Source organism: Drosophila rhopaloa, unplaced genomic scaffold, assembly GCF_018152115.1.
Source record: "Drosophila rhopaloa isolate 14029-0021.01 unplaced genomic scaffold, ASM1815211v1 contig_2, whole genome shotgun sequence".
NCBI classification, from domain to species: Eukaryota; Metazoa; Arthropoda; class Insecta; order Diptera; family Drosophilidae; genus Drosophila; species Drosophila rhopaloa.
In genome coordinates, this window is record NW_025335083.1 from 21,173,079 (window position 1) to 21,187,301 (window position 14,223).

General features: G+C 41.6%; 1 protein-coding gene across 12 annotated transcripts in view; it reads left to right on the top strand.

Annotated features, from left to right (window-relative positions):
- The window catches only part of LOC108046745 (piezo-type mechanosensitive ion channel component), a 30,860-nt gene that overhangs the window by 8,589 nt on the left and 8,048 nt on the right, over positions 1–14,223 (top strand). For 6 of the 12 annotated variants that reach the window (XM_044460441.1, XM_044460444.1, XM_044460446.1 and 3 more), the window contains exons 2-16: positions 4,847–5,034; positions 5,250–5,514; positions 5,573–5,877; positions 6,272–6,398; positions 6,478–6,597; positions 6,667–6,829; positions 7,311–7,529; positions 8,237–8,293; positions 8,778–9,011; positions 9,066–9,263; positions 9,319–9,878; positions 9,961–10,579; positions 10,643–11,135; positions 11,196–12,000; positions 12,070–12,227. In XM_044460441.1, the coding sequence (XP_044316376.1) occupies positions 4,971–5,034; positions 5,250–5,514; positions 5,573–5,877; positions 6,272–6,398; positions 6,478–6,597; positions 6,667–6,829; positions 7,311–7,529; positions 8,237–8,293; positions 8,778–9,011; positions 9,066–9,263; positions 9,319–9,878; positions 9,961–10,579; positions 10,643–11,135; positions 11,196–12,000; positions 12,070–12,227 (4,387 nt within the window). In that variant the 5' untranslated portion in view covers positions 4,847–4,970. Of the gene's footprint in view, positions 1–4,846; positions 5,035–5,249; positions 5,515–5,572; positions 5,878–6,271; positions 6,399–6,477; positions 6,598–6,666; positions 6,830–7,310; positions 7,530–8,236; positions 8,294–8,777; positions 9,012–9,065; positions 9,264–9,318; positions 9,879–9,960; positions 10,580–10,642; positions 11,136–11,195; positions 12,001–12,069; positions 12,228–12,387; positions 13,068–13,302; positions 13,571–14,223 lie in introns of all 12 variants that reach the window. The other 6 variants (XM_044460445.1, XM_044460448.1, XM_044460447.1 and 3 more) reach the window with 4 other exon arrangements.

Genomic DNA, 14,223 nt, shown 5'->3' on the forward strand with positions numbered 1-14,223 from the left:
GCTTATGTTTGATATTCTTTTTCTGGGGCAGCAAATAGAAAGACAATAAACATTTGGATCAAAAATGGAAATGGAATTGAAATTGAAACATAAAGAGAAACAGAAACAGCAAACGAAAGCCAATATGTGGCAGCAACAGGCCACAGAAAAAGGCACCCCCATCATTTCGGACAGACAACAGCAGCTGGCCCCTCGATTGGCATATAGATATCTCCGTATCCATATACATTATAATGCTTATTTTATAATGCCCAACAGCAGCAGCAGCTCAGCAATCGGCGATGCGTGCATGGCAAATGAATTAGTAGCGAATAACACGCTGGTTAAAGCCCCTTCTTCCGTCATTTCGTATTCATTGTCATTGCGGGTGGGAAACCACCAAAAAGGGGGTGTGTGCCTTGGCATGCCTTTAGGCCCATAATCAAGCCCCAAAGCATAGAAGCAACACGTGTCTCATTCGATTTTGATGAAACGATGCGACGTGCCGCTCTCTTCTCGCGGTCGGAAGTGAAAAAAAGTTCTGATTATGGGCCTACTCCGTTGCGGTAATGTCCAACAGTGGGTAAAAAAAGTATATGACCACGAACGACTATAAAAATCAGGGGTATTTTAAATAATAGATGACAATAGCCAAATATATTATTCATTAAAAATAGTAGAAGTAAAAATAAAGTAATTTAATCTTAATTATTGTTTGAAACAAAAGTAGTTGTAAATAACACATAAGCTGAAACGTTTGCAACTGTATAATTCGTTGTTTGAATATTGTGCATTTTATATAAATAAATCGAGAATTCTATAGCAATTATTATTAAAATATGTTATCACTCATCGAGGAAATAATAAATGTACATAGTTTAACACCCCTACTTAAAAATCCTGTTTAAACTGCAACAACTAACAAACTTATCTACTCGCTTATCGAGTAAGCTCAAACAATTTTAAAAATCAACATATTTTCCTTTTATCTTTGGTACGCAAACTTCTCGCTGCAATTGTGTATTAAACTTCCATATAGACAGACGCAGTTCCATCAGCATTATTGTGCCATTAGACATCTGCTCAGACAGGAATAACCTGCATCCCTCCCTTCGCCATGCCTTAACAGCCAGCATTTATTTTGCTGAAATTGTAGAGTGCTTTTTTTTGTTTTTTATGTGCCTACTACTACTTTTTATCGCCATTAGGGGGCTCTCCCGGCTCGTTGTTGTGGTTCTATCATTCGTTTTTTTGTTCTGTCTAGCTGAATCTGTTTGTTTGCCTAAAGGCGGTAGGGGGTGTGGTGGGTGGTGGTGGGGTTAGGTGTGGCACCACTTGAGGTTTGTCGGCTCGGTGGCTCAACTGCCAGCCCTCTCTTTTTCGAATTTCGAATGTTCTGCCTCTCTTATTAGCTGACTTTATGAGGGATATTTGCGTTGGAGGCGTGGGCGACTTTTCTTTCCCTCTCGAATTGTCACTCTTTTTGATTCTTTCTTTGTGTGCTCCATTGTTGTTTTTGTTAACCCAGCCAAAAAATGAAGAATTAAAAAGCGTTTGTACATGCCAAATTACGTCATGGCTGTTGATCTTTTTTCGCCATTCACTGATGTGTGCGAAATTAGCAGTTTTGTTGATGTTTTTGCTTGTTTTTTGCGTTAATTTGTATTTTGCCTCAGTAATACCATTGAGTATGTGAGCATTAGGTCAGGAATTTATCCGACTTTTCAATGTTATCCAACCGATCGGAAATGGATGCCGAATTTGAAGGAAAAAAGTTTTACATAAACCATTAAAAAATTGTTTACTGATAAGGCTCAACGGAATTTCAACAGCCTTTTTTTACGCTAATTTGGATTTATCTTAAAAGTGAAAAATAAATCCGTTTTATCAGTTTTTTTTGTCTGACAAATTTAATCCGATTTCACAGTGACATAACTCTAAAGACTTGTGGTTTCATTCTCTAAAAATCTGCATTCAAAATTTTCAATTTGCAGTTGATCAAATTTTTCACCCATTTTCATGTTAGTTTTTTCCAAGTTTCCAATGACTTGTAATGAGGGTTCCCCCAATTGGACTTCCAGAGTTCATAACTTTGCCAAATTTAATCCGATTTCAAAGGGACATACCTCTAAAGACTTGTGATTTCATTCTCTAAAAATCTGCATTCAAAATTTTCAATTTGACGTTGATCAAATTTTTGACCCATTTTCATGTTAGTTTTTTCCAAGTTTCCAATGACTTGTAATGAGGTGTCTCCCAATTGGACTTCCAGAGTTCATAACTTTGCCAAATTTAATCCGATTTCAAAGTGACATACCTCTAAAGACTTGTGGTTTCATTCTCTAAAAATCTGCATTCAAAATTTTCATTTTAACGTTGATCAAATTTATGACCCATTTTCATGTTAGTTATTTCCAAGTTTCCGATGGCTTGTTATACGGTGACTCCCAATTGGACTTCCAAAGTCAATAACTTTACCAAATTTAATCCGATTTCAAAGAGACATACCTCTAAAGACTTGTGGTTTCATTCTCTAAAAATCTGCATTCAAAATTTTCAATTTGACGTTGATCAAATTTTTGACCCATTTTCATGTTAGTTTTTTCCAAGTTTCCAATGACTTGTAATGAGGTGTCCCCCAATTGGACTTCCAGAGTTCATAACTTTGCCAAATTTATCCCGATTTCAAAGTGACATACCTCTAAAGACTTGTGGTTTCATTCTCTAAAAATCTGCATTCAAAATTTTCAATTTGACGTTGATCAAATTTTTGACCCATTTTCATGTTAGTTTTTTCCAAGTTTCCAATGACTTGTAATGAGGTGTCTCCCAATTGGACTTCCAGAGTTCATAACTTTGCCAAATTTAATCCGATTTCAAAGTGACATACCTCTAAAGACTTGTGGTTTCATTCTCTAAAAATCTGCATTCAAAATTTTCATTCTAACGTTGATCAAATTTATGACCCATTTTCATGTTAGTTATTTCCAAGTTTCCGATGGCTTGTTATACGGTGACTCCCAATTGGACTTCCAAAGTCAATAACTTTACCAAATTTAGTCCGATTTCAAAGTGACATACCTCTAAAGACTTGTGGTTTCATTCTCTAAAAATCTGCATTCAAAATTTTCATTTTAATGTATATCAAATTTTTGACCCATTTTCATGTTAGTTATTTCCAAGTTTCCGTTGACTTGTAATGAGGTGTCTCCAATTGGACTTCCAGAGTCCATAACTTTACCAAATTTAAACCGATTTCAAAGTGACATACCTCTAAAGACTTGTGGTTTCATTCTCTAAAAATCTGCATTCAAAATTTTTATTTTAACGTTGATCAAATTTATGACCCATTTTCATGTTACTTATTTCCAAGTTTCCAATGACTTGTAATAAGGTGTCCCCCATTTGGACTTCCAGAGTCCATAACTTTACCAAATTTAGTCCGATTTCAAAGTGACGTACCTCTAAAGACTTGTGGTTTGATTCTCTAAAAATCTGCATTCAAAATTTTCATTTTAATGTTGATCAAATTTTTGACCCATTTTCATGTTAGTTTTTTCCAAGTTTCCAATGACTTGTAATGAGGTGTCCCCCAATTGGACTTCCAGAGTTCATAACTTTGCCAAATTTATCCCGATTTCAAAGTGACATGGCTTGTTATACGGTGACTCCCAATTGGACTTCCAAAGTCAATAACTTTACCAAATTTAGTCCGATTTCAAAGTGACATACCTCTAAAGACTTGTGGTTTCATTCTCTAAAAATCTGCATTCAAAATTTTCATTTTAATGTTGATCAAATTTTTGACCCATTTTCATGTTAGTTATTTCCAAGTTTCCGTTGACTTGTAATGAGGTGTCTCCAATTGGACTTCCAGAGTCCATAACTTTACCAAATTTAAACCGATTTCAAAGTGACATACCTCTAAAGACTTGTGGTTTCATTCTCTAAAAATCTGCATTCAACATTTTCATATTAATGTTGATCAAATTTTTGACCCATTTTCATGTTAGTTATTTCCAAGTTTCCGATGACTTGTAATGGGGTGTCTCCAATTGGACTTCCCGAGTCCATAACTTTGCCAAATTTAATCCGATTTCAAAGTGACATACCTCTAAAGACTTGTGGTTTCATTCTGTAACAATCTGCATTCAAAATTTTCATTTTAATGTTGATCAAATTTTTGACCCATTTTCATGTTAGTTATTTCCAAGTTTCTGATTATAAAAACTATTATACAAATTTTAAACTTTCTAAATTGGCTCTTTGTTCAACTTATTCTACTACCTTTTTTATTAAGATTAAAATAATTTCCTCTGCAAAGGTTTGTCATGCTGGCTCGCCATTATCCTCAACATTCTGAATGGCTCTCTCTTTCATTGTCCCAGCAGTTTCTGCACCATTAGTTTAAACCGTACTCCAATAAATGCCACATTATGTGCCTTTGAATGTCAATTACACATTTACCATAAGCCAACTTGTCGGTGACCCGCGTCTCCTCGATTTACTCCTTAAAGCTCGAGCTACGTGGCCACTCCTCGCTTCTTTCGCAGCTGGAAAATGTGGAAAGCGGAAGTGGAAAATTGAAACTTACCCAACCCAAGGCAGAATAGCGTGCGACTACTGCCACGCCCACTTCTTAGCACGGGCTTGATTTTATTTCGTTTTTTTTTTGGTTTCGCCAGTGTTAATTAAAAGTGTGTCAATGTTTATATCCGTAAATTAATTGGTTTTTTTTGGGTTCGCTTAATTAAGCACTATTAAACCTTAAGCCTTTAAGTGGTAGCAACAGGCTCTGCAGGGTTCTTTAAACTGAAACTGAAATAAACTTAAACTGAATTGAAATTGGTTTCGTTCTACTTTCCAGCTGCTCTGCGCTGCTTGTGGCAACAAATTGCAGTCGAAGCTGAGGCTTTTATGAATGCTACTGGGTCGGAGTCTGAGTCCGGAGACGCTTCTGGAGGAGAACGGAGGCGGGAGCTTCCATCAAAATGGTCTTCAGCTATGCGTGCATGGTGCTCCAGCGCATCGTGGTGCCGGCGGTCCTGGTCCTCGGTGAGTATATGGCAGCAAAGATCTGCATTTTTAGATAATAATTGTATAAGAAACTCAATTAATTGTTCAAATCATATAGATGTTGTGTCAAATAGATTACTTTGTGTTTTTTTCCTGATTATTTTATTAATAACTCTTAGATTGTAAATTAAAAAATATACTTATAAATAGAGAATATTTGATAGTTTAAATTTAACATAAATTTAATTTTGTAGCTGCGCTGATGAGACCGGTGGGCATATCCTTTGTGTACCTGCTGATGTTCTTCGTGTCGCCCTTTGTGCCGCTGGCAACGCGTCGCAACTTCAAAGGATCTGTGACGGCCTTCTTCATCATCCTGCTGACGCTGAGCACGCTGGTCCTGTTGGGTCACATAACGCTCCAGATTCTGGCGGTCAGCCTCACCCTGCCGATCTACAACTGCTCGTTCAGTGAGCGCCTGCTGCGGCACATTGGCTTCGTGAGCTTTATCGATCTACAGTGGGTATTTTGGAGGTCACAAACTTTTCGTTTATTGATTCTGTATTCTGTTTTCCAGGCCATTTGCCATTATTGAGTGGCTAGTGCCTGAGGTGCTAGTTTTCGCCACTTCCCTGGGATCTTATCTTACGGTGAAGCGAGTGGCTTCTCAGCCCGTCGGTGCAGAGCAGCTGGAAAATGGCGAAGTGGTTGATGGACAGGCGGAAAACGCCCAATCTTCTCAGCCGCCTGCCTCAGATGCCAATGGTGGAGATGTGCAGCAGGCCACGGCCACCACGCCCCTGCAGCAGCAGCAACAGCAGCTGAGGAAACGCGTGTCCATGATCAGCCAGCACATCCACTTCGAGGGATTGATCAAGATCTGTGAGTATACAAAAGTTCTGTAAACTTAAATCAAGCAAAAAAATGCTCCAGAAATATTTTACAACTAAATTCCAGCCCAAGAAACAGGCTTAACCAAAATAAATCTTTAAAAATGCTTCCAAAAGATTTCGAAAATTTACCTTGAACCCCATTAAAACATTAAATTCATTAACACCGACGAATTATTTTGGACCCTTTTTAATACAAAGTAAATGTTTACCTCATAAGCTAACTAAAAAGTATTTTGTAGTAAAATTGCCCATACAACTAAAGTGTTCCAGCAAACACCAAAAGATATTTTGAGAGTTTTTGAAACTAGCGTCCAGAGATTTGCTGGAAAACCCTTGAATGAGATGTTTTTCAATCAAAATTAATGAATCGTTTCCATCGACAGCTCCTCTGTTCTGCCTGGCTACACTGTTCTTTGCGGCCGTGCTGCGTCCCTCGGTGCCAGGCGGCTTCTACTTTCTCATTTTCCTGCTGGCCGGCACCTACTGGGCAACCTGCCAGACGCTGCAACGGTGCGTGCCCCATCAGCGCCATCAATTCCGGATTCATTTCTGACTTTTCCTTTGTATTCTCGCACCTTTTTTTGTGCAGGGGCTTCGCGTTGTTGCTGCGCTGCGTGATGGTTGTACTCGTGCTGCACTCCCTGTCCATTGTGTCCTACCAAACGCCGTGGATGCAGAGCCACCTCAATCATACCACCCTGACAGCCCGGTAAGTGAAAGGGGAGGGGGATTTGCTGTGCTGGGAATCATCTGACTTTTATCTATCTCTGGCCATCAGTTTGATTGGACTGGAACCGCTCATTGAATCCTACTGCTCGCCGGATATCCGAGTATTTCTGTACAATAATAAGCTGTCTCTGGACTCGTACCTCAATCCGTTTGCGCTGTTCTTTGCGTATTTCGCTTTGGCCCTGACGACCAAGCATCTCATTAAGCCACGGGTAAGTTTCAATTACGGCGTGCTTTAAGTCCTTTGATCTCAGAATAGCTCTTATTCTGGCTTAGACTAGTTTAGAGCAACAAGGAATATTTTACCTTAATAACAGGCGTACATTAACAAGACTGAAAATCAATATTGTAATTTAGGAAATGTAGGACTAAATATTAAAAGGTAATCCCTTAATAAAAACCTTTTATATCATTCCTTCTTTAAATTTAAAAAAAAATAGTTTTCAGTCTTATTAATAACTGGCCAATCTGAAGGCATAGTTTTATCTGCTCTCAATTTCTGCTCTTCTTCTGCTGCCATTTGCATCCGGATAAACCATTTCAATTTCAAATTTAATAACACTGTATGCACGGCTACAAATAACATACAAAACACTTTTAACACCTAACAACATATTGTCACTAACACGCCACAACTGAACACCTGAACACCCAAACACTTGAACACCTGAAACGCTGAGCCACCGCGCTCAGGTGGAATCGAAGCCCGCCACCGCCTTTGGCCAGCAGTTAGATTGCAATAGCAGCAGCATCAACAACACCGGCAACAAGGTCAACCGCCAACTATCGCTACTCACCTCGCAGACATCGCGTGGTCGCCGGGATGGGTCCAATCCTGGCGGAGGTGGAGCCACCATTACCACCACTACCACAACGACCACATCGAGCACAATCCGCAATCAACGCTTGAGTGTAAGCGAGCGAGTGGATTGGGATTAGGGTTTTATTTCGATCTGGGTTCAGCGTGTGAATGTTGAATATTTTCAGGGATTCCGGGTGCACAATGAAGTTGAATAGGCGTGTTAGAATCAGGGACAGAAAATAAGCCGGCTTATCGAGACAACCGGAAAAGAATAATCCATTAACATTACTTGATAAAAACCTTATCTCGCCTTGAACACTTCTTTGCATTTGACTTTTTGAATTGCGAATTCGGAGCTTTGTTAGCTGAAATAAGATTGTCATCCTGACATTTAAAAATCCAGTTTTTTTTTTTATAATTTACATTGAATAATTTATTTTGCGTTAGAAAAATAATATTTAAATACGATTTTTATTATCATTATTTCCTAAAATCTTAGAATATGTGAATAAAGCCATTATAAATTCTGGTAGAGGGATACAAAAAACTAAAAATAAAATACTATTTAGTTCATGCAGGGCATAAATGTATTGCAAACACTATAAACAATTAGTGAGCCCAACTAAAAATCAACTAAATGTTCGTCTGTGCTTTAACATTTAACCCCAAAAACTCTGCCCAAAATGAGCTGATTTATGTGCGCTTTTGCTGAAATCTGACAACCTGGTTTGCGATTTTTCTTGCCATTTTCGTTTACGTATGTTTGGTTTTCTTTTGATTTTTGTTTATGCTCTCTCTTTTATTACTTCCGCTTTAGGTTTCTTTGCGACGTGATCAGCGTGCAACGTTGAATGAACCGACTGAGACGACGCCTGTACGTAAACTAACTCCACTATGCGCCAATACTTTGTATCTTTCTCCCAACCTAACCCTAATCATTAGACTAGCTCTGCCTCTGTCTTTCTATGTATCATTTGGTTTAAGCTTTTCTAACGTTTCCCATTTGTCGATGTAAAATTGTTTTCGTCTAACATATTTAGCGCTCTATAGTTCTAATAACCCTAGAAATATCATAAGAAACCCTAAACAAATTAAAACTAAACATGATACTAACCGCGTAAGTGTGACTGTACATGCGTATGTGTGTGTTCTGGGCCATAGAGCACCGCCAAAGCGATCTAAAATAGTCTGCAACTCTCACTCGGATAGTAACCTATCGACATCAACACCCGTAGTTGCCCTAGAATTCTAGAACTTTTTGTATGTACATATCTAAATTAGTAAGCTGAACTATCTCCTCTATGTCTGCATCGCTTTTTTAAACTCTAAATTAATTACTCCCATTTATTTCTATATAGTTGGTGCGGCAAAGCACTCGAAAGGCCCGCACACTTCAACCGATGGAAAGTGGATCCTCGGTGGCGCCCAGTGCCACTCAGCGGGGCAACGATATTCAGCTGGACTCCATGGAACAGCGATCGGAGCAGGAGAACACCACCACCTCTATACTGGATCAGATATCGTATGGTTTTGTCAGCGTGGGAGGTTTCATCTATCAGAACAGCTATATATTCACCAATATTCTGATGATGGTATGTCTGTTTGAACAATCTTTTGTTTAAATACATGTATAAGGGATTCCTTAGGCCTGGTCCATAGTCTACCACAGTTGGCTGACTTTTGTCCTGCTGCTTTGGGCCAACGTGCTGTGGATGATTCCCAACCAGCGAAAGGCCATGATGCGGTCGAGTCCCTTTATTGTCCTGTATGCCGAGGCGCTACTGGTGGCCCAGTATATTTACGGCATGGATCTGAACAACAGTGAACTTCCTACAAAGGTTTCCGTAAGACTGCTTCACTTAAAAACGAATTAAATTTAATTTACTGAATTATTTGCAGACGGCGGGCATTAACCTGCAGCAAATTGGCTTCGAACGACCCATCGAGAACCAAATGCGTCCGTGTGTGCCGTTGATCGTGAAGACGGCTTTTGTACTGATGTTTTGGGTGACGTCAAGGCAGTTCTTCAAGGAGAAGCGCGATCGGCGCAGGGATAGCACCCTGGCGGATATTATTGCACCACTGCAGATCACCGTGGGTTCGGCTGGTTCCAGCTACCTCATCAACGACGGCAAGAAGACCTCAAAGTTCCTAAAGAAGGCTGGCGATGTGATCAAGAATCTACTGGTACGCCTGTGGATTTGGCTGCTGGTGCTGGTGATCTTCCTATGTGCGATCACCGGCGAGAATATGACCGGCTTCCGGATCTGCTACATGGCCCTGTTCCTATTCTTCTTGCTGGTCTTTCAATCCTCGTCCAAGGCCTGGGTTAAGATCATGTACGGCTTCTGGCTATTCCTGATCTTCTACGCCATGTCCATACTCATATTGATCTATACATATCAATTCGACAAGTTCGATACGTACTGGAATGACTATATCAATGTGTCGAAGACGCTGTAAGTGATTTTTTAAGTTCTTAAAAACTAAAAGTAAAAGGTTTAATAAATTTTCCATTCAATAATGAATTTTTATTTCCAGGCAAAACGACATTGGTCTTAAGCGCTATCAGACCAAGGATCTGTTCCTGCATTTGGTCTCGCCCACGATAATTGTGATCCTGACTGTGATCCAAGTGCACTACTTCCACAAACGCTTTATCGCCTCACTGCAACAACAGCCGGCGGCTGGGGGCTCGGCACAGCAGAAACCTACGGAGACAACAGCCTTGGAACCGGCCCCATCCAAGCGTCGTGGCAGTGCCGGTTCATTGCGTCGATCCCAGGGTCCTTCGGCGGAAGCTCCTCCCGGAGCCACCACCGATTTCGAGACATCTGTGCGAGATTTGGTGCGGATTTCGTTCCGCAAAATCAAGAACAAGTCGGAGTACATTTTCAAAAACTTCAAGGACGTCTTCTGGCGCTTCCTGGAGCTGCACATCATGAAGGCGGTTTATATTGCAGCCTTCGTCTGCAGCGTCAGCGAAGTCTGCGTCCTGCATATTGTCTTCGTAGGCTTCTGTGTGCTGGGCGCCACTTCGCGAAAGGCTGTACAGGTGGTGATTAGCCGACTTATCTCGTTCATTGTCACGATCATAGTGCTGTCCAAGATGATCTACCAGATCGGTTATCTCAGTCACTCCCAATATAACGTGGTTTGTGTAAGTAATTGTTTAGGAACATTATTGATGTATTTAACTAATTCCCAATTCTTTTTTTATTAGTCGGACAACCAGACAGCTAACAATGCCGAATGGATTGGCCTGACCAAGGCCGACAAGGTAACAGGCGGACTGATGAGTCTTCTTCGCACCTACATCATCTATATGGTAATTGTGACCTTGCACGCTGTGATCACTCTGCGCCAGCTGCAAATGCGCGTGAAGATCGGAGCCTTGAATGCTCCACCCACCAAGCTGCTGTTCCCCCAAATCAATCGGGCTGATGCTGAGAAGGATTTAGTGGGCCTGGTGAAGTATCTCCTCAACTTTGGCTTTTACAAGTTTGGCATTGAGATATCGCTGATCGCCCTGGTCTCCACCATCACATACCGCCAGGACATTGTGGCCGTGGCCTATGCTCTGTGGCTGGTTGTGCTTCTGCTCCTTAGAAGATCGCAGTGTGCCAAAATATGGGGCGTGTTCCAGGCGTTCTTTGCCATCTCCATATTGACACAGTACATAGTTTTGGTTGGCTTGCCGCCAAGCTCGTGTCTGGGTAAGATCTAAATCGCTCAATTTAGTGTTATATGTATTAACCATTTTTTATATATTCTAGTTTATCCCTGGGATAATAGTATCTTTGGCGAGGGAATTCAACGCTGGACGATGCTGCCGGGATCCCTGCACTTTAATCACGTGCCCAAGCTGATCTTCGACTTCATTGTGCTGATCATTCTGAACCGTCAGAAGAGCATCTTCTGCATCGAGCAGCGTTATGCCAGCAACGATGACTATCCTGGTGGCAGCAACCGCAGTGTGATTGCTGATATCGCTCAACTAGGTCGCGTTCCGTTCGACAATCCCACCCATGATTTCTGCTCGTACATACGCAACTACTCGGACATCCTTAAGAACGGAGTGCTGTGCGGCTTCTACTGGTTCACCCTGGCGGTGGTTTTCCTGGCCGGCACCAATATTGCGGATCTGCTCGCCTTGGGATATCTGATCGGCGCTTTCATATTCCTGTGGCAGGGATCTGACTTCTATCTGCGGCCCATTCACACCATCATCTATCGCTGGAAGTGGCTGTTGGCCTTTAATGTGACGAATATACTGATCAAGACGACCTTCCAGATGGCCGGTTGTCTGTTTATGACACAACTGACTACCGACTGCTGTTGGCTGGTGCACATGCTGGGCATCACCTGCACGAGTAGCGTGCCCCAGGAGCTAACACCGATGCCCGAAGACACCGTGTTGGTACTAGCTCCCGGCGAGTGTCCTAAGATTACCCACCAAGTGGTCCTGCTGTGGGACACGATCTGCTTTGCCTTCATTATCTTCCAGCTGCGTATCTTCAAGTCCCACTACTTCTGTCACATCATCACGGACACCAAGGCAAATAATATCTTGGCCTCAAGGTGGGTTTGAACTATAGCTATAGTTTTTATTTTCAATTGTTTGACCGATTTAATATTTTTTTGCCACAGAGGAGCCGACATTATAGAAAGCCTGCGGCATAAACAGATTGCCCACCGTCACGACCACGAAAAGCAGGTGCTCCACAAGATAAAGCGAAAGATGGAGCGCATCCGAGCCACGCAGCAGAAGATGCTTCGACCCTTGGACAAGCAGACCCACTTTGATGGTAAGTTATTATACGATAACTATGAGGGGATTTTCCTCCCCTTTCTGGCATTTTTTTGGCTATCGTATTTCGCGTCGCGTTTTTTGCAATTTCCCATTTTGTTTTTGATCGTTGGAAATTGTCGCGTGTGTATCATAAATTATTCCTTGGATTCATGAAGGGCAACGCACGCCCACGGACCAGGCCATGTCGGAGGTGGCGCCTTTGGCCCACAACAGCAGCTTCACCTCTTGCCAGGGATCCGGTTATTTGACCCCCGATGAGCATAGCTCCTCCAGCTCGGCCGCTTCATCGCCGGCAAGGGCTTCGATCCTTTCCAGCAGTGCCAGCAGTGTGGACAGCGTGGACAGTGCAGATGCAGCAGTGGTCATTGAACCTGAGATCAATGTGATGCCTTGTGAGGAGGTCACGGATTATGTGGACGTGCAGTCAGTCAGCGAAGAGGAAACAACGGTGGCATTGCCTAAAAAACAGTTGGAACCCATGCCAACTAGTTCTAAAGACTCCCAAGGAAAGGAAAATGAATTTAAAAGTCTGGAATATTCGAAGCCAACCACGCCAAGCACGGATGCCTTGTCTACTCTTCTCACTGAGGGATTTTTGGAACCGAAGAGGATCTCCCTGGGATTAGCTCCCTCTGATCTCGGTGCACCTGTTGACATGCATACCCTGGCTCCTCCTTTGGCTGCCTATGCCACAGCCATGGCATCCAGTTCCGTGCTGCCCTCCAATCTGACTCCGAACCTTCGCCGGGAGCATCGCCGCCAGTCGTCAACCAATGCTGCTGTTTCCTGGAACGAAACAGTGTCCATCAAACGATCACCCATGAAAAAGCAACTGGTAAAGTGGGAAAAACAGGGATGCAAACCGCTTAGAATTAGTTTTTATTTCGGTTTGAAGTCTCTCTGGATATTGAAATTATTGATTTAGTTATTTCTCTTAAGTGTTACTTAAAGTTATTCATCATTTGTTGAGTTTTTTGTGCTTCACACAATAAATTAAGTGTTAAAGTCGGCTTGCATCCCTGGAGAAAACCTTCCTGCCCGATTATTCATTTCTCCCACACACAAAACAGTCGGCGGATAAGGAGGAGGTGGTGACTATGCGACACAAGTCCCTGCATCGCCGTCACCAGAGCATGGGAAACGCCAGCTACTCGTTGGACGAGGCCTCCCAGTCGCAGTCGCAAAGAAAGCGCCTGTCCAGCAATTTATCCGGGGCCAGGGAAGAGAACGCCTTGAGATCCGCCCAAAGACCGCATAGCTGGGGACCCGTGGGTACGGCCTCCTATATGGAGTCGCTGATGTGCGCCTTCTACGAGCCCACACTGCTGCATGGACCATGTATTGGATGAATCTTTACTCTCAAATAATAATAATAATTTTGCTAATTTCTAACGAAACTATGTACAAAAAAACAAACTGTTCAATGTGCGTGCTCTCCAAGCTAATAAAACCGATTGGGGTCGTGTGTAGCAGACCCCAAGCAACTGCCTTTTCGAGTCTGACCTGTAAATAACACTTAACTAGATCTACTTTACTCCCAATTACTTCTTTATTGGTGAATGAAGGCGCGATCAGAGTTCCTGAGCGCTTCTACAAGTGTATTATAAATAAATCTCTTCATCGATCTTAATGTGATTTCTAGAATCAATTTCTTAACGCTTCAGGGGGTTTACATATGTTGTAAATCAAGATTTTTGATCTGCATGAAGACTATATAAAACTTTTCTAAATTTTCCTAAACGCTTTTTATAATCCTTATTTATTTCTTCAAAACGATATGGAATCTAGTTTTATAATATTTCATTTGATTTACCAACTCGAAATAGATCCTTTTGCTATAAGCATATTGAATGCCTTGGGATCGGTTCAGAAATATACAATTTACAACATTTTAAACTTCGGCAAGCCGTTGTTAGAGTTATTTCCATCTTGATTTTAATTACAATTAACAGTCTAAATTCTATTCGTTTTTAAAATTTTATTTTTTAATT